The sequence below is a fragment of the Mastigoproctus giganteus genome, chromosome 8 (assembly GCF_048544385.1).
Source record: "Mastigoproctus giganteus isolate SK-2022 chromosome 8, ASM4854438v1, whole genome shotgun sequence".
Lineage (NCBI taxonomy): Eukaryota > Metazoa > Arthropoda > Arachnida > Uropygi > Thelyphonidae > Mastigoproctus > Mastigoproctus giganteus.
The window spans coordinates 17,716,551-17,738,112 of record NC_143582.1 but is presented as its reverse complement, the minus strand read 5'-3'; the positions used below and the strand labels follow the sequence as shown (position 1 = coordinate 17,738,112).

Sequence of the window (21,562 nt, the reverse complement as noted above, 5' to 3'; positions counted from 1 at the left end):
CAACTGCGAGTGCCTTTATCCCGTACTACCCAAACCTATCACAAGAGGTTTCTAGGGTCCTAAAATCACATGGGATAAAGTGCGTACAGCTCCCAGGCAGAAAGTTGCGATCCCTCATCTCTAAAGTGAAAACACCGGTTCCAACCTTACTATAAAGTCGTCTAGTCTACCGCATCTCTTGCCGTGACTGCACTAGCTGCTACATCAGGGAAACTAGGAGACGGCTCGGAAGCGTCTTTCGGAACACAATAATCCAAAAGAGCCATCTGCTTAGCAGACATAGAACACTCGGCCATTGCTGAACACTGCTGGTCAGCCCGCCACGACATTGACTTGCAATGCGATGTCGTGATTGTAGATAGGTCCAACCACTACCGGCGACGTGCTTGGTTGGAGTCGTTGAATATCACATGCTCTAATACATAGTCAGTCTAATACATACTCGGTCAACAGAAGCAGTGGATGTTGTGTCCACCCTATTATTGAAGCAATCATTTTGATGAATGACAAACGTTGGCAACATTCACATACGTCACAGCCACAGACTTCAATATCAAACAATTAGCCATGCAGTTTCATATACACGACTGGCAGTACATGCCTTCATGTTCCACACTATTACCTTCATCAGTTTGACTGATGAAGGTTACCATAATAACCGAAAGCTTTTGTATGTATTTAATATTTAATATATGTGTGTTTTACAATTAGTATTAAACTTGTCATTATTTATTCTATCTATCTTCCTGTCATTATTTTATTCTATAATAATGAATCCAGAGCGCACAGGCCTCTTTAATCATATTAGCATATAGAATGAAGGTTAACTGCATAAAAAAATTTAAACATTTTAATTTTCACAGAATTTATCAGTGACCCATTGAACCATACCATAGCGCCAATTTTATCGGCATCAGCAAACATGTTGCTTCACAAGCAAAATTTTCCAAGCACCATAGAACCATATAAGAATTGTTTAATTATTCACAGCTGAGTTTAACACAGTTTAACTTTTCTATTATGTGCGACACTAAAGTGTAAACTGAAATCAATTAAAAAACTGAAGGCTGTTTCACTGTTATTTCTGACTCTGCTTCACAGTTTTATGTAACCTTTTCTTATTTAAGGTAGATAAAATATAAAATAAATAGATACAAACACACCAAAGATTTTAGATTACCCGAAAACCTCCAAAGTATTTTTGGATATATATCTAATAATCCAGAATATCTGATAATTCAGCAATATTCAGGTTATTGGATTCCTATTGTATTAAAGTTTCCAGTGATTTAATACACAGATTAATAATTTAAGTTCCAGAAATGAAAAACAGATGTTACAATGAAAAAAGATTTTAATATTTTCAAAATAATCTCCTTCAGTCACTACACACACACGCCTCCATTCAATGCCTCCTGTGGTCTTCTGTCAAAAGGATATCAGAAAGATTTCGATGAATCTTGATGCTAAGAAAGCTCCAGGTCCTGATGGTATTTCTCCACTTGTTCTCAAAACCAGTGCTCCTGAACTTACTCCGCCTTTTTTCACTTTCTTATTCCACAGGCGTTTTTCCTTCTGCTTGGAAATTTGCTCATATCCAGCCAGTTCCTAAAAAGGGTGACAAATCCCTCCCATCCAATTATCATCCCATTGCAATTACTTCTACTCTTTCTAAAGTAATGGAGAAATCAATTAACTGCCAACTCTTAAACTACCTAGAAACCTTCAGTCTGATCAGTGATCGCCAGTATGGATTCCGTCAGTGTCGATCCACTGGTGATATTCTCGCTTATTTTACCCATTTATGGACTAATTCAATGGAATGGTTCGGTGAAACACAAGTAGTTGCTCTTGACATCTCAAAGGCTTTTGATCGTGTTTGGCATAAAGGTCTTCTAAACAAGCTTCCATCTTATGGTTTGCCAACTGTTTTTAGTAATTGGTTATCCAGTTTTCTCTCTGATAGCTCACTGAGAGTGATGGTAGATGGCTCTCTGTCTTCTAACTTCTCCATTAATGCCGGTGTCCCCCAAGGTTCAGTTCTTTCTCCCACTCTTCTTATTGTATATTAATGACCTTCTTCCATTGACTAGAAATCCTATTCATACTTTTGCCGATGATAGCACATTGCATTCCACTTTCCATTTTGAGAAACCTTGCCGTGCTCAATCAGCTTCAACTTCTCGAAAATCTGCTACCAATTCCTTAAATGCCAATCTTCAGGTAATTTTCCAGTGGGGCAAAGACAACTTAGTTGATTTCAACCCTTCTAAAACTCAGTCTTGTCTTATATCTCGCAAAAAGGATTCTTCTGCTCCTATGCTTATCTTTAGTGACACTCTGATTTCTAATCTCTAAACTTCTAATCTCTCTTGGCTTATATTGCTTCCTATGCATCTAAAAAACTTGGTTTTCTCTTTCGCTATCTGTGTTACTTTTCTTCCAAACAGCTGCTCACTCTGTATAAATCTGTATTTTGGGGGCACCACCCCCACATCTGGGGTGGTGCCCCCAAAACTTCTCTCAGGCTTCTTGATTCCATTCAGAAGAGGGCAGTTAGGTTAATTAATGATTCATCTCTAATAGAGTTTCTCCACACGCTTTCTCATAGACGTACTGTTTCTGCTGCATGCCTCTTCTACAGATACTTCCATCAGCACTGTTCTTCTGAATTGGCTTTTATAATTCCCGCTCTCTCTTTCAAAACAGTCCGAACACGTGCCGCCACCAGCCAACATCCATTTACTGTCCAACTTCAAACCCACAGAACCAACTTTTCATTTTCCTCATTTATTCATTCAACTGCCGTTTTCTGGTACAACCTTCCTTCATACGTATTTCCTGAAAATTACAATCTACAGTAGTTCAAGTCCAATGTCAACAAATATCTTCTTTCCTCTTCTCAACCTCCAACCCAAGCACGGTACTAAGTACTATAGGTTCTAATACCTCTCGTGTTTGGGGTTAACAAACACGAGAATATAAAAAATATAAAAAAGAAAAAAGAAAAAAAAAAAAAAGATTACTTGTAGAGTTGTAGGAAATACTTATTTAATGCACTTGACCAACACAAATTCTTCATGTCACATTTCTTTGAATGTCCTCTAAATGATTCTGCTCAGGTTGCTGAAAAACTCCATAGATATTTTGCATCTACAACCGCACGAGGAATTTTTTAAGAAAGGGATGCCAGAAGTATATCAAATGCTAACAGAGAGCCAAATGATTTTGTGATACTGAGAGGAAAGTAGAAGAGACATTGTTGAAACTAAACTGAATAAGGCACCTGGGTGGATGAAATCTACCCAATTATATTAAGAGGCAGTAAAGGAGGTAAGAAAATCTTTAGCCATAACTGTGAAAGTACATGTGGATTCAGGGGAGGTCCCTGTGGATTGGAGATGTGCAATGTTTCTCCTGACCTGTTCAATGAAAATAATTGAGTCACTGGTTAAAGAAGTAATGCAGGACCTTCTAGAAAGGAATACAGTTATAAGTTATGTAGTCACAGCTTGAATTTAATAAGGGGCAATTCTAGTCTGACCAATCTAATTAGATACTATGATGCAGTAAAAAAAAAAAGGAATTTTTTAAAATTGTTTTCATTTTAATTTCTGGAGAGTACCATACGGAAGTGTTCCACGTATCATATTGAGGTAAACTTCTTTTATTCTTTTACAAATATTGATATCAATGTACAACTTATTCAGCGTTATAGCTCTGGTTCATACTACAGTAAACCCCCGCTATTCGCGGGGGTTACGTTCCTGAGAAATGCCGCGAATGCCGAAAACGCGAATACTGAGTTATGGCTCCCATAGTAATAAAGGGGTTCCGTTCCAAAGTATATAAGAAAAACTAGTCTAAAATTTTGTCAATGTATGTATTATATGTACCTTCATAATATGACTATGTACATAGACAGTACATAGTGAAATGCAAGCATATGGCATCGAAATGAAAATAAGAAACAATTTAATATTAAATGTAATATTTATTAGAAATTTCAAACAAATCTTTCAAACCAGCGTCTTTGCTAGCTAAAAAACCTATCCCGCCAGTGCTATCACCAGTTTCGCTAAAGCGTTGATAAGGAGTTTTGCGTTTTCATGAATGATGAGTGAACTTAACGGAATTTTATTTTGAGTTCGGTCTTCTATCCAGAGATTTAAAGCTTTTTCCATTTTTTCTAATTAAACATCACGAGTTACAGAGCAAATTTTTGAAGCAATTAGCGCATTTTCACGGACACTACGGCGCATTTTTTCTTCCGATTTTTTGATTGATCGTACCGTTGACTCATTGATTTTATAATGTTTTGCCACTGAGGAGACACTTTCACCATTAGAAATTTTATCTAATAACTCAATTTTATTCGCTAACGTCATCACCTTCTTTGATATTTTCACATTTCTCCTGTTATTCGTAGTCATATTTTTGTAGGGGTTAGAAAGAACTTGTCCACAATCAAGTCACTTTCTTCCGTTAACACACTCGAAAAAGTCTGTTTTACACTGCAAAACGGTAGATTTATCACTTTTGTAAGCATATCAATTTATAAATTTATTCAATTTATAAGCATATAAATTAAAAGCAAACGACGAAACCTTCCATAACAAGCGCATAACACATATTGAACAAGGATTAGCGAGAAACATCCACGCTCGCAATTTTGTCACCCCTCTCCCCCCACCCACTGAGCGCTGTTTTGACCGGGAAAGATAATTTTAGCCACGCCCATGTTTTTTATGGCGGAAAATATTCACGGCGCTTTAAAATTCACATTTTTTAGGTTTCATTTTATATTAAATCGGCGATCGCGAAAACGCGAAACCGCGAATACAGATACCGCGAATAGCGGGGGTTTACTGTATTTACAAATGAATAAATCACAATAACCATCAAACATACAGCTTAATGGCATCATTTATGATGCCATTAATCTGTATATTCGATGATTTTTGCCTTTTATGTATTATGTCTGATGTTTGCATCAAGAGCAAAAAATAAAAATAACAATATTTCTGAACTGATTTTTCAAGCTCTAATGTGGATCACTTTTAACCTAAATCTTAATATCTCCTGCCACTTGTTCATCCCGTTTTTCATAGCAGTAATCTACCCTAATGCCACACTGTTCTAATTTGTACAGCGGTCATTCATGTGTAATGGTATCAAAATTTTGACTGATATCTTATATATACAATGTCAAAAATTAATTTTGTATCCAAATATTGCATCCAATATATGGGACAGAAATAAAACATTTTTTGATATTACTATTGTTGATTGGTGTATTTTTTTGTATTCTTAGAAGATCTAATGTGTATTCATTGTTTACATTCATATATAACAAGGTAACATCTAGTGAAAATAAATTATCATTACCACCAAATCTACAGTCCTTAAGGTAGTGGCGCCTCCGTAGCCAGGTGGGAAGGAGCAGCAGTGCGTAGCACACGCTTCTTGATTAGACCGGGGTTCGAGCCCATCACCACCAAATACGGAAAGGTCAGGGAATGACCACCGCATATCCCGGAGCAATATGACCTTAGTTGCTAATGCTCCTAAAACACCAAATAACAACATAACCTTAAGGTAGCAGTAGTAGTGGCATGTGATGCAAGAAAGCAAATGTATGAGCTTATGCAGCATCAGCCAACAAAAAAAAAAAAAAAAAAACACCATTCTCTCCAAATGCCTGTCCAGTTCCTCCTTAAATTTATTCAACCTATCAACTTCCATAACGACAGATGGAAGTTTGTTCCAGCAATTAACCACCCGCTGGCTAAAGGCAAATTTCCGCACATCTATTCTACATCTGTCTTTTCTTAATTTGAATTTATGCCTCCTTAGGTTCGTAATCTGAAAAAGTGGAAGGATCCCATCAGAATTCAGCGTGCTCAACCCATTCAAGGCCTTATATACCTCAATCAGATCACTGCACAGGTGCCTAGTCTCCAGCCACTGGCAATTTGCAGAACTTAAGCCTCTCTTTTTAAGAGGATCCCTTCATTCCCCTCACCAATCTTGTTGCCCTTCTCTGTACACGCTCAAGTAAATCTACATCCTTCCTAAAATGAGGCCTCTAGACCTGTACGCAGTACTCAAGGCGTGGCCTGACCATTGCCTTATACAGAGGGATAATCACCTCCTTTTCCCTGCTAACAAAATTCCTATATATCATTGACAAAACCGCATGACCTGCCCTGGCAGCCTGTCTGCATTGCTCAGAAAACTTCATATCTGCCTGCACAATTACTCCCAGGTCTTTTTCATTAAATAGTGTATTAATAGGTTATTAAATAGTGTATCGTAGTTTTTAATCCCAAAATGTATCGCCTGTTCTAAAGGATTTTATTATGCTATATACATGTGTGGCCAAGGATGAAAATGCAGAGTTTCTGTAGGAAACAAATGAATACGAAAAAATACACCGATCAACAATAGTCATATCAAAAATTACGTTATTTCCATAGGTTGAATAGCGGAACCACTATTCCCATAGGTTGAATAGTGGCACAAACAAATTAACAGATTCTTTAAAGATACCGAATTTAAAATTGTAGCCAGGCCAATACGGAAATTACACACTGTACTGAACAATCACTGTCCTTTCCTCATTTGCAACACAAATAAATGACCTATTATACATTTCCTGCAGTGATTGCAACTCATCTTATCAGGGTTCTACGTGGTTTCCTCTGAATTTTCATGTTAATCAACATGCGGCCTCAGTTCATGCTTCTTGTTCAGCAGCATCAGAATTAGCCTTTCATTCCATTAATGAAAAGCATACTTTTTTTATTTAACGGTGCCAAAATATTTAGTGTCTAATGTAATTATACGAGACTATTAATTGCTGAAACTGTTGAAATTAAATTACATGAGAAATCTGTTAATGTTCGCCGGCCATATCTAATCTTCGACTCGTGGTCCTTTACGCACATGCAAAAAGACAAATAATCCCTATTTAAGTTCCATGCTCGCATTTCTGTGATCACGACATACGGTCAAAAATCACTGTCAGCTTCAGGAAGGAAAATCGTTTTGCATTTTTTTCGTTAAATTAATTTCTTACTTAATTTTTAATTGCATTTGATTTTTAATTATTGTTAATTATTTCTTACTGTAAGGAAAGATTTTCGTTTTTTTTTTTTTTTTAATTGTTTTCGTTTTAATTTCTGAAGAGTACCATGTGGAAGTGTTCTACATATCATATTGAGGTAAACTTCTCTTATTCTTTTACAAATATTCATTTATAATGAAGGATCACAATAAGCTTTACTTCTAAATACTTTTTTTTAAAAGCTTATTTTGTCTTTTAGATATTCATAAATCTGTGTTTCACATTTCAAGTTGCTAGCAATCTGCTTTAATCTCAACTTTTTCCTTTCCTACATTTCAAGAATATGACTGAAAAAATATTTTTTTAAGAGTTTTCATACATAACTGCATCTGAAAAATGAGGTGACATCAAATTTTTTAATTTAGAAAAATTTTTAATTTTTATAAATTTAAAAATTTATAAAAGTCAAAGCACTTAAATACAAAATATTGCCAAAAAGTCCTAAGTGGTCACATTTTTTTCAATCAATGAGACTGGTGCCTGCATCTCAACATTTCTTGCCAGCAATTGCTATTGTTGAAATTTAATCAAACACAAACAAATTGCTGTTAACTGGCTGAGGAATGATTATAGGCAACTAGCAAAAGTTGTACCTTAAACAGTCTGGAGTTAGCGTAATGCAGAAGAAGTGAAAAGCTATGGAAAAAGCAAAGAGAAGCAATTTAAAAAAATTCAGAGCAAGTAAAATGACACCTAGGATGGCACATTAAACAAAAACTGGAATGCTGAACAGTGTCACTTTTCACTTAGTGGGTCATAATTATAATTAATAAAAGTAAAATTTCCTTTTCTTTTTCAATATAATTTCCTGTTTAAGATGCTGATTTGTGGAAAGTATAGTTTGAGAGGGGAGAGTAAGCAGATAATATTAGTCTGAAATACTAGTAGATTTGTCATTTTCCACTTAGACTGGGATACAGCAGACTTAAATTAAAATAAAAAAAAATAAAAATAACTTAAATCTGTCATTTTGATGGTTTTTCAATATGCCAATGATATTCTAAGGGATCGATGCATTACAAAGAGGCAGGCGCCTCCGTAGCCAGGTGGGAAGGAGCAGCAGTGCGCAGCACACGCTTCTTGATTAGACCGGGGTTCGAGCCCGTCACCACCAAATACGGAGGATGCGGAAAGGTCAAGGAATGACCACCGCATATCCTGGAACAATATGGCCTTAGTTGCTAATGCTCCTAAAAACCAACTAAACAAACAAACAAACAAACAAAGAGGCAGCTGATGTGCAAGCATCAATAAGCAAAGGAAGTATCACCATGATTATACAAACTTTGAGATCAGTTATTCAAAGACGTGTGAGAGATGTCCTGTAAAACCTCATGTAAGGGCATGCAGAAAACCATACAAAGACATTTGTTCAGATTTGCAGAAACATTAAAAAGCTGAGAGGGAAGCCTTATTGTCCTGAACTTTTTTTTTTTTTTTATGAAAACCCCAAACACGAGAGGTACTAGAACCTATAGTACTTAGTACCATGCTTGGGTTGGAGGTTGAGAAGACGAAAGAAGATATTTGTGGACATTAGACTCGAACTTCTGTAGACTGTAATTTTCAGGAAATACATATGAAGGAAGGTTGTTCCAGAAAATGGCAGCTGAATGAATAAACGAGGAAGATGAAAAGTTGGTTCTGTGAGTTTGAAGTTGGATAGTAAATGGATGTTGGCTGGCGGCAGAATGTGTTTGGACTGTTTTGAAAGAGAGAGCGGGAATTATAGAAGCCAATTCAGAAGAACAGTGCCCATGGAAGTATCTGTAGAAAAGGCATGCAGCAGAAACAGTACATCTATGAGACAGCAGCAAGTGGAGAGACTCTGTTAGAGAATAGTCATTAATTAACCTAATTGCCCTCTTCTGAATGGAATCTAGAAGCCTAGAGCCCACATCTGCGGTGATGCCCCCAAGGTTTTGGGGGCATCACCCCAGATGTGAGAACAATATTCCATGGTGGGGTGGATTTGCGATTTGTACAGAGTGAACAGCTGTTTGGAAGAAAAGTAAAGCCGAGAAAGCAAAGAGAAAACTGAGTTTTTTAGATGCAGAGGAAGCAATATTTCTAATGTTCTTGTGCCAAGAGAGATTAGAAGTCAGGGTTATCCCCAAAAGAGATATATCACCTTGTCTAGAAATCAGAGTGTCACCAAAGACAAGCATAGGAACAGAGGAATCCTTTTTGTGAGATATAAGACAACACTGAGTTTTAGAAGGTTGGTTGGTATTTGGTTAGGAGCATTAGTTAGCAACTAAGGCCATATTGCTCCGGGATATGCGGTAGTCATTCTCTGACCTTCCCACATCCTCCGTATTTGGTGGTGACAGGCTCGAACCCCGGTCTAATTAAGAAGTGTATGCTATGCACTGCTGCTCCTTCCCACCTGGCTATGGAGGCGCTAGTTTTAGAAGGATTGAAATCAACAAAGTTGTCTTTGCCAAACCAGAGAATTACCTGGAGATCAGCATTTAAGGAATTGGTAGCGGATATTCATATGAAGGTTTATTGAGCTGACTGAAGCTGATTGAGCAGGGCAAGGTTTCTCAAAATGGAAAGTGGAATGCAATGTGCTATCATCAGCAAAACTATGGATAGGATTTACAGTCAAAGGAAGGTCATTAATATACAAGAGGAAAAGAGTGGGGGAAAGAACTGAACCTTGGGAGACACCAGCATTAGTGGAGAAGTTAGAAGACAGAGAGCCATCTACCATCACCCTCAGTGAGCGATTAGAGAGAAAACTGGATAACCAATTACAAAAAACAGTTGACAAACCATAAGATGGAAGCTTGTTTAAAAGACCTTTATGCCAAACACGATCAAAAGCCTTTGAGATGTCAAGAGCAACTGCTTGCATTTCACCGAACTTTTCCATTGAATTGTTCATAAATGGGTAACATAAACCAGAATATCACCAGTGGATCGGCACTGGTGGAATCCATACTGGTAACCGTTGATGAGATGGAAGGTTTCTAGGTAGTTTAAAAGTTGGCGGTTAATTGATTTCTCCATTACTTTAGAAAGAGTAGAAGTAATTGCAATGGGACGATAATTGGATGGGAGAGATTTGTCACTCTTTTTAGGAACTGGCTGGTTATAAGAAAATTTCAAAGCAGAAGGAAAAACACCTTTGGAATAAGAAAGTGAAAAAAGGCAGCAAAAAACAGGAGTAAGTTCAGGAGCACAGGTTTTGAGAACAAGTGGAGAAATACCATCAGGACCTGGAGATTTCTTAGCATCGAGATTCGTCAAAATCCTTCTGACGGAAGACCACAGGAGGCATTGCATGGAGCGTGTTGGGAATGGTGGGAGGTGTTTTACCAAGATCATTGATATGTGAGTTGGAAGAAAAATGGGATCCAAGTTGTGGTCTGAGCTGCCTAAAGGACCACTCACTTCGACCGTGTACTTAGAAGGGTTGTTTGTGAGAAAAAGATCAAGCGTGTTGGCTGTATGGTTAGGATTGTCCGGGATTCTTTCTTGTAGGTAAATGAACAATCTGTGCAAGGTCATTAGTAATTGCAAAAGCCTCAGCATCTTGACCAGCCAGATCAGTGTGACTAGAGAATGGAAGCCAGGTAGAGTTGTGAACATTAAAATCACCAAGGAAAATTACCTCGCTGTTAGGAAAGTTGGACTGGAGAAAGTCAAGCTGCAAAGAGAGGAAGTCGAAGAGCTCCAAATGATTAGTGGAGTTGGGAGAACGGTAGAGACAACAAATGAATTTGACACAATGAGGTAGAGAGATTTTAAGCCAGAGAAGATTGAAAAGAGGGGAGTCCCTATTACTAAGTCTGTGACAGGGAATATCAGAGCGGACATATGTACAAGTACCACCTTTGAAGCGAAAGGAATCGTAGGAGGTTGGGAATAGCCATGGATTAGCGAATAATTTGGGCAACTAAGATGAGCAGTAGTTGAATCAGCCAATAACTGAGATTTGGTCAAAAATCTCAGTTATAGGGTTTGGCAGACTGCAAGTAGAAATGGACATCATTGAGATTAGAATTGAGACCACGTATATTTGTGAACTGAACTAGGATGTGTTTGGGAGGTTTAGATGTTTTCGCAGATAAGTTTACTCTATTAGTTTGACAATTCATGGTGTATTCAATAGTAAGAAAAATTGGGGGGGGGGGGCATGCTGTATGAAGTAATGAAATTTTTGGATATGGTGTACACTTGGTAAGAATATACCCAAATCCTTGACAAAACGTGGCCTCAACAATGGCCCCCCGCATACACACTACTCGGACTCCCTCCAGTCACTGTCTGGCAGAATATAGGTAGCAAGATTATACACTAGCTGATCCGGAAGCCTCCTAAAGAGTTACCAATAGGTTCGGTCCGGTGTACTAACTAGCGGCCGGCCTGCGAACACCGTTTTAGAGCTGTACCCTCGAAATGTAAGGAAGATTGGATCTCACCATGATGTTCACCATAACTTCAAAAGTCATCAGTCGTACCGCATGAGGGAAAAGATGGGGAAGAGTTGACCGGAACTTAGCTCTAGAGACTAAACATGGGTTCCACCACTTCAAGCCTCCAATAAGCAAAGTGGTGGTACTGCACTGGTTGATGAGAGTCATATACCACCCAGTATTGCCTGGTAACACAGAGGGGTGGGTGCCACACCTCAACCCCTGCTCACGTTGGTTCATACCTTAGTGGTCACCCACAGTGTGCTTGTGCATGGAGGTTATACCCATGATTATTAACAGTCCCACCATCATGAAGGTCCACTTAACGTGAATATCACCCGAATATCAGTTCCATCAGTGTTTTAGACTCCCAGGTAGCAAGTACAGCTTGGCTAGCATATCTGAGAGAATGTCTGCGACAACCTCAAGGAGGACCAGGACTGTTATAGGAGATGAATCCTAGATTAACTAGTTTCAGCCAGAGAGTGTTTGGGCACTGGCATCATTATATTTTTACACAAAGAAATTTAAGAAGAATCCCTCGGCTGAAAGATCATGATCTATGCTTTAGGACTGTGAAGAGGTGAATTTGGTGGGTGTGATGCCAAGAGGGCATGCTATAAACTTGGAATCCTAGAATGATACATTGTAGAAACTTAACAAGTGTTTCAGGTGAGTCTGTAATCACAAAAGTCTTCCAAGCTCTCACTTCAAAATGATAGGACAGTGCAACATCATACAAATTTGAGGACTCAGAAAGTAATCTCAACAGCTAATAGACAATGCTGTTCTATCCACCCCACAGCACAGATCTTGCTCCTTACAACTGTCTACTAGGAGCACAGAAAGATGCAATCCATGGCATGCTGTTTAAGTACAATGATGCCATAATTTGTGAGGGTATGGTTATGTGAGCATGACAAGACATGTCTTAGCTCTTTGCTGACATAAAGTCATAGATGTAGATGAAAAAAAAAAACAGTATAAAAATACATCCTGTTTACCTTATTTGCACGTTTCACATTATTTGAAGAAATTTTGACTGATAAAAAAAAAATAATAAAAAATAATTGGTGCCATGCTTTCTGGACAGGCATTGTAACATTTTATTTAGAGTGAAAATTAACAGACAGACATATTTTAAAACAGGATTAAAAATTAAAAAATATTTAGCAATACTGAAGACCGTAAATAGGCCATTTAAAGGATGAATAAGCAAAGTTGACAAAATAACTAGTATTTCATGAAACAGTAACACTTTTCTTATGAAAAAAAAAAAAAAAGTTCTAAAATTTTTCTTATTTTATAAACTGCACTTAGTATTTAGTATTAGCCATATAGTGCAAGGAAGCAAGAGGCTTTTGCTGCACTGGCCAAAAAAAAAAAAAGCAACCATGACTAAAACTTCCTTAGGGATCTATTCCTCCCCATTTAAGATGGGCAAGTTGTAAATCAAATCTTGCAATCAAAATTCACGTGAAGCAAAATAAAGTGGTTTGATTGCCAACTACATTCAGCTTTTTGACCCAGGGTATATTTAAGAAATATCTTCCAACAAATTACTATTAACAAATGAACTTAATTCTGAAAAAAAAAAAAAAAAAATCATTTATTCCTATAAAAAATATTCAGTATCAGATCCATATTTTCAAGCAACTACATAGGGAATAAGATCTTAACATGTTCTTAAAACTCATTACAATAGGAATATCTGAAATGCTTCTAATTTGGTATAAAACTGAAAGCTGAAACTACTATAATGTAATGTGATTTTATTAATTGTTATATACTTATTAAATGACTAAATAACAAAAATTCTTAGAAGAAAAATATTAAGCCATACCTATACTGTTCTGCTCTTAATACAGGATCTTTTCCCTGGAGATGTCTTTCTACTGAAAGATGTCCAACAACATCTTCTAAAGCAAGATATGTTGCTGGAATTTTCTGTTCCAAAAGTCTCTCTTTACTTCCTATAAGGATGGATAAAATAATTCCACAGAATAAAGAAATAATTTAATTAATCCAAAAGTAAAAATTATTTATGTTATAAATGGGGCAGAAAATTTCATCCCAATATATTGCAATAACAAACATTATTGTGAAACAAAGTATATTATGAATATACATATGTATAATACACAGTTACTGATCAGTCTCCACACTTTACATAAATACACTTATGCTACAGAATATGGAAATATCAGAACCAAGTGCATAATTTGAATCATTATAAACTGAATTTGACCTAAACATGAAAAAAGTGAGATTTCCTTTTTTCTTATGATATTTTACATAGAATTATGCAAAAAAAAAAAAAAAAAAAACCATATATGTCAGTACTACCAATAGTTTAATTTTAAACAGAACTTCAAAAGTAGTTTCTTCTGGAATCTCCAGAATAACAATAATATTATACTGTTATGTCATGAAATAAATTTAAGAGTAGTATATCAAACTGATCTCTTGTTACACAAAAAAGAAATTTAACATCTTCGGCATCAAAAACTGCAATATTATTTTCACATTTTTAAATGTTAAAAGAGGTAAATTAATCAATAAAGGATCATATGTTTCCATTAATTATGAAATTAAGAATTTCCATTTATTAATAATTTTTAATGATTAATAATCATAAAAAGTTAAATGATTATAAAGAACTATCATTATGTGAATGTGGTAAGGAAATATAAATTATTTATTTAAACAAACATAAAAACTTTATTCATTTTAGACACCTTAATATTTTATAAAATTTATGTTCAATTGTTTTATTTTTACACTTAAATAATGTGTACAAATAAAACAACTCCAAATGTTTTATTTGTACACATTATGAAAATGAATTTTATAAAAAATCTTTATCTTATTTTTTTTTTTTTTTTTGATTTGGTAGTTGTTGGCGCATCGGCTTCTGTGGCCATATTGCACCTCCCAAGGTTTTTGCAGTACTTTGATCCAAGCCCGAGGCGGGAATCGAACCCGCGACCTTTGGGTTGCCGGGCAGGTACTTTACCCACTCGGCTAGCCCGGTCGGCCTTTATCTTATAAATGGCATATAAGCTAGTGCAATAGCATCATTTCTATGTAATGCTTCTCCAGTAGAAAAGAGCACCATTACTTATTCTCAGTGGATACCACCAACCAAATGGCTGTTTCAGAGCTATTTGGTCCTTCACCAATGAAGGACCAAATACCCTGAGGGTTTAACAGCTGACAAACCCAGTTGTAAATTAATTTTACAATATGAGAAATGCCAAGTGGAGTGTAGTTTGATACATACAGGATTTAGTGTTAAGAGGCCTCAGACTACAAGAAGAATTTATTGTCATATAAGTTAGCGTAAAAGCATCATTTCTATGCTTTCAACTTATATGCAATTTAATTCACAACTGAGTTTTCAGCTGTTATATCATCAGGTCACCTACCCACTCACTAATTAGAGGCCAAATAGCTCTAAAACAACCATCCATGTGGTGGCTCCCACTTCTCTACTGAGGAAGCATTACTTATTCAAGGTATAAGGAGATAAGCAAGTCATTGTAAAGGAATTCACAATATGAGATGTTACATAATGATGCCACTGCACAACTTTGGTTGGTTTGCTGTATATGAAAATGTTGCTATTGCACTAATTTATATGATAATAAACTCTTCTTGCAGTTTGAGGCTTTTTAGCCCTAAATCCTATGCTTATAAATATGATAACAACCTGTAATAAATGTAAGAAAAAAAGATGGCAGTGAATTCAGTATATTTAATCCATATTGTTAAAAGAATAAATTGATAAAAATATTGACATAAAAGTTAGATGAATATAGAAAAACCGTTTTATGTGGATGTGAAAGAAAAGTACAATCAGTTTATTTGAAGATACATAGAAAGTCAAATTTATATGTAAGAAGTTTAATGGGAATAAAAGGAATGAAGGTATGTAATAAATTCCAAAATCAAAAACTTATTCAGAATTAAAAATACAAGGGGGTATCAAAAAGTTCATATCCTTATCTAGAAATAATAGCCCTAGATAAGGTGAAACATCACAGGAACTTTAATCCTTTTCTATGTACTCTCCATGTATAGTAATGCATTTATCCCATCTATGAATCAGTTGTTTAATGCCTTGATCATAGAAGTCTGCACTTTTTGCCTGAAACCACAATTCCACTTCACTGATGACTTCCTAAGATAAATTAAAGCGGCGTCCACACAATGTAGTAGTAGTAGTAGTAGTAGTGGCACTTGATGCAAGAAAGCAAGTGTAGGAGCTTATGCAGCATCAGCCAAAAAAATAAAAAAAATAACACCATACCCTCCAAATGCCTGTCCAGTTCCTCCTTAAATTTATTTAACCTATCAACTTCCACAACGACAGATAGAAGTTTGTTCCAGCAATTAACCACCCGCTGGCTAAAGGCAAATTTCCGCACATCTATTCTACATCTATCCTTTCTTAATTTGAACTTATGTCCCCGTAGGTTCGTATTCTGAACAAGTGGGAGGATCCCATCAGAATTCAGCGTGCTCAACCCATTCAAGGCCTTATAGACCTCAATCAGATCACCGCGCAGGTGCCTAGTCTCCAGCCACTGCAATTTGCAGAACTTATGCCTCTCTTGGTAAGAGGATCCCTTCATTCCCCTCACCAATCGTGTTGCTCTTCTCTGTACACGCTCAAGCAAATCTACATCCTTCCTAAAATGAGGCCTCCAGACCTGTATGCAGTACTCAAGGCGTGGCCTGACCATTGCCTTATACAGAGGGACAATCACCTCCTTTTCCCTGCTAGCAAAATTCCTATATATCATTGACAAAACCCCATGACCTGCCCTAGCAGCCTGTCTACATTGCTCAGAAAACTTCATATCTGACTGCACAATTACTCCCAGGTCTTTTTCATTTTCTACCACCTTAAGTGTAGTACCACACAGTTGGTACGTTTCTCTGGGGTTACTTCTACCCATATGCAGTACTTTGCATTTGTCAAGGTTAAACTTCAGTTGCCACTTCTTAGCCCATCTGCCCAAATTATCTAGATCCTGTTGCAGTAGCACACTGCCATTACTGTCATTAACAACCCTGCCAACCTTCGTGTCATCTGCAAACTTCGACATTAAGCCTGATATACCTTCATCAATATCATTGATAAATATACAAAACAACAGTGGACCCAACACCGAACCCTGTGGGACTCCACTAATAACATTAGTCCACGAAGAGCAGCACCCATTGATTACCACCCTCTGTCTTCTCCCACTTAACCATCCTTTTATCCATTGTAGCAACTTACCCTTAATACCATTCTGCTCCAATTTGTACAGTAGTCTTCCATGCGCAACAGTGTCAAAAGCTTTCCTGAAATCCAAGTATATGATATCAAAATTATTTTTTGCATCCAGTTCCTTTGTGACCACATCATAATAACCAATCAAATTTGTCAGACAAGACTTTCCCTTAACAAACCCATGCTGTGTCTGAATTATTGCTGCAGTCTTGTCTAGATGATCCTGCAATGCATCTTTAACCAGTGACTCCATTATTTTACCCGGAACAGAAGTTAAACTAACTGGTCTGTAATTATTCGTGTCACCCTTCGAACCTCCTTTGTGAATTGGGGATACATTTGCACATCTCCAGTCCGTGGGAACCTCCCCTGAATCCAAGGATGCTCTCATAATTATGGCTAAGGGTTTGCTTAGTTGCTTTGCCGCCTCCTTTAATATAACTGGATAGATCCCATCCACCCCAGGTGCCTTTCTTATGTTTAACTTCAACAATTTCTCCTCCACTTTGCTCTCAGTTATTACAAAATCATTAAGCACACTGCTACAATTTGATAACCTTCTTCCATTTTCAAACTGTAATAATTCCTCACGTGTGAATGGAGATGCAAAATACTCATTCAGTTCGTTTGCTATCTGAGCAGGATCATCAACAGTCGAACCATCGATGTCAAGTGGACCAATCATATTCATCCCCTTCCTTTTAGAGTTTATATAAGTAAAGAAATCCTTGCTGTTTTTCTTAGCATCTTTTGCCAAAGATTTCTCGTAATCCGCCTTTGCCTGCCGAACCTCCTTTGTGACCTGATTACAGACTAGCTTATATCTGCTACAGGCTTCTGCGTCGCCTGATAATTTATATGCATCCCATGCATTTTTCTTCTCTGTCACGAGTCTCATTAGTTCATTTGATAACCATTTAGGCCTAAACCTTGAACAATATTTCTTCATCGGTATGAAAAGGCTAGTAGCTTCCACGATTAATTCCTTGAATGCTTTCCACTTAGAATTTACTGTTTGTAACATCGTCAGTTGATCCCACTGTACAGAATTTAAAAACTGTCTGAGACCACTGTACTCCCCTTTGATAACCTTCTTCCATTTTCAAACTGTAATAATTCCTCACGTGTGAATGTAGATGCAAAATACTCATTCAGTTTGTTTGCTATCTGAGCAGGATCATCAACAGTCGAACCATCGATGTCAAGTGGACCAATCATATTCATCCCCTTCCTTTTAGAGTTTATATAAGTAAAGAAATCCTTGCTGTTTTTCTTAGCATCTTTTGCCAAAGATTTCTCGTAATCCGCCTTTGCCTGCCGAACCTCCTTTGTGACCTGATTACAGACTAGCTTATATCTGCTACAGGCTTCTGCGTCGCCTGATAATTTATATGCATCCCATGCATTTTTCTTCTCTGTCACGAGTCTCATTAGTTCATTTGATAACCATTTAGGCCTAAACCTTGAACAATATTTCTTCATCGGTATGAAAAGGCTAGTAGCTTCCACGATTAATTCCTTGAATGCTTCCCACTTAGAATTTACTGTTTGTAACATCGTCAGTTGATCCCACTGTACAGAATTTAAAAACTGTCTGAGACCACTGTACTCCCCTTTACGGAAGCAAAAACCCTTTCCTTTACCCCTGACGGTAGTTACCTCTTTGAGTAAATCCCACTTCAGCACACTGTGATCACTGCCACCTAGTGGTTCCTTTATCTGCAAATTCTTAATACACGAATGATCACTGCTGATAACCAGATCAAGAGTATTACTTTCTCTGGTTGCCTCTCGAACATGCTGCTGCAGAAAACAATCATCCAATAAATCCACAAAAGTCTGACTAGTGTGTGAGTGACCAACCCACAAGTTCCAGTCAATATCTGGGAAGTTAAAATCCCCCATTATAAGACATTCTGATTTACTGGCCCACTCTATTTCTCTGTACAATTGTTCATTGTACTCATTCGAGTCATTAGGCCTATAACACACTCCTACTCTTATTTTTGCTTTCGCAGTGCTTATGTCACACCAAACTGACTCAACAGTGCACTGTCCATCTATATCAACTGGATGCACTTCTTTTGATTTTATGTTTTTCTTAATTAACAGCATAACACCTCCTCCCTTTCTGTCCTGTCTATCCTTTCTGTACACATTGTACTCCCCAAATTCCAGTTCTGCATTCCTTATATCTTTGTGACACCACGTCTCTGCTATCCCAACAATATCCGCCTTTGATGTCTTGACCAACACTTCAAATTCATCAAATTTATTTACTATACTTCTAGCATTGGTATACATGCAAGCATACATGCTCCTATGCCTATTCCTTGTTACCCTAACACATCCCATATACCCAACTATTCCAGGATGACTGCCATCCGTCCCTGAAACCCCCAACACCCCTCGCTCCAGGTCGCTTCTTATTCTAATAGAAGTTGTGCAAGAATCACCTTCACCTCTGCCTGCGGTTACTGTTAAACTATTAGTCTTTGTATCCCCCCAAGCTAGCAGTTTTCCGACCCACCTAACACTGCCTCGATAGCATCAGCAAATATTCTTGCACCCTTTCTATTTAAGTGTATCCCATCCCTGTAGAAGCAATCTCTCCTGTTAACAAGTACAGTCCAGGCTGAAAAAAATTCTACCCCTTGAGCCTTGCACAATCTTTCCAGGGCCGAATTGATCGACAAGGCTCTCATCATATACTCCCTCCTATCGTGTCTGGGCAGAATTGCAGACACTTTCAAATTCAACCCTAATTCTCGGCTTTTTTTCAACAGTGACCTGTACTTGTTAAGTAATTCTGCCGGTCTCCTACTCTTAATATCATTAGTGCCAACGTGTACAACTATATCACCTTTTGTGCCCTTAAAAGATGATATTCGCTCTACAACGTCATCAACCTTTGCCCCTGGCAGACATACCCTGGTCCTGTTCCACCTATCCTTTTTACATAGCATGTTCCCCGTTTCCCTGACAATAGAGTCACCAACAACTAATAGTTCCTGTGGGACCAGCGCATTCTGCCTTGGGGTTTGCCGCTGTGTTGCGCGATGACCAAGTGCAAGCTCTGGCGTTGATGTGGGCAGCTGAGAGCTTGATGGGCCCCTCAATTTATTTCCTTCGAGGGCATCCACCCTGTCCCTCAAACTCTCATATAGGCCCAAAATGAATAACAACGCTGAGTTGTCGCCTGATTTCCTTACACTCCTTACATCGCGCACACACAAAGACATGGTTTCTTCATTTCTTGAAACAAGAAGTTCTGATGGTGTTAGGTCAGGAGAACAGGATGGGTGCTACAGTAGTTCAAAGCCGCACTGGGCAACAAAGTTGGTGGTGGCAATGGTCATGTGAGCCGGTTCACTGTCTGACAGAAGACGAACACATTTGGTTAACATTCCATGCCTTTTCACCTTCAAAGCATCAAGTAACTTTTTCAAAAGATTTCTGTAGTATTCTCCTGTAAGTGTGGAACCACGAGGTAGGTAATCTTTCAGGATAACCACTTTTCTGTCCCAAAACATGGACATCACCTTCTTTGCAGATGGAGTGGTCTCTGCCTTTTTGTGAGGTGGGGAGGAGGTTTGCTTCCACTGCTTTGATATGTCTTTAGTTTCCAGATCATACTGGTACACCTAGCATTCATCATTTGTCCCCAACCGATCAAAAACATTCTCAACATCCACATTACACAAATCCAACAGTTGGCAAGAACATTGCATTCGACACTGCTTCCGCAAAAGCATCAGCAATCTTGGAACCCATCATGCGGAAACCATAGACGTGTGCAGATGGTTATGTAAAATGCCGTGGACAGATCCATAACTTATTCCCACTGCATTTCTGATGAAATGAATTGTCACACATCTGTCACTCAGCATCAGCTGCTCAATCTTTGCAACCGTTTCACTGTCTGTGGATGTTAATGGCCTTCCTTCTCTTGGCTCGTCAAAGAAACTTGTACGATCGCACTGGAACTCCCATTTCCATTATTTTACAGTGTCATAGGATGGACAATTCTGCCCATATATTCAAAGGATGATGGTAGCATACAGTGTGCACACTGTATACGCAAAAAATTATCTCCTTAGTAAACATAATTATGAGGGAGAATGTGACCGCTTAAAAGTTCAAAGATTAAGCATACACAATTATATAAAATCTCAGAAAAAAGCTTAGAAATTCTTAAAAAATTAGAAAAACCATGAGTAATTAATTTTTATTAATGAATAGAATATTAATAAATAAATATTTTTATTATTTAAAAAATATGAGAAAATCACGAGTAATTTGAGTAATTTTGAATTTTAATAATTTTGTTGATAAAAAATGAGAGAAAATCACATGTAGATATTGAGGGCTGACACAGTCAAATGATTAAGTGTAAGAGTGCAGTAATTCACACACATTTGAGTGGACCATGGTTGAAGTCTGTAAACAGATGCTAAATACAGTTAATAGTAGTAGTAGTGGCATGCGATGCAAGAAAGCAAGTGTATGAGCTTATGCAGCATCAGCCAAAAAAAAAAAAATCACACCATTTCCTCCAAATGCCTGTCCAGTTCCTCCTTAAATTTATTCAACCTATCAACTTCCACAACGACAGATGGAAGTTTGTTCCAGCAATTAACCACCCGCTGGCTAAAGGCAAATTTCCGCACATCTATTCTACATCTGTCTTTTCTTAATTTGAATTTATGCCCCCTTAGGTTT

The 21,562-nt window shown here is 37.5% G+C and overlaps 1 protein-coding gene across 1 annotated transcript in view; it reads right to left on the bottom strand.

Annotated features, from left to right (window-relative positions):
* The window catches only part of Lrrk (Leucine-rich repeat kinase), a 431,475-nt gene that overhangs the window by 215,521 nt on the left and 194,392 nt on the right, over window positions 1–21,562 (bottom strand). Inside the window, exon 16 of the mRNA XM_090380151.1 lies at window positions 13,400–13,529. Within this exon, the coding sequence (XP_090236277.1) occupies window positions 13,400–13,529 (130 nt within the window). The remainder of the gene's footprint in view (window positions 1–13,399; window positions 13,530–21,562) is intronic.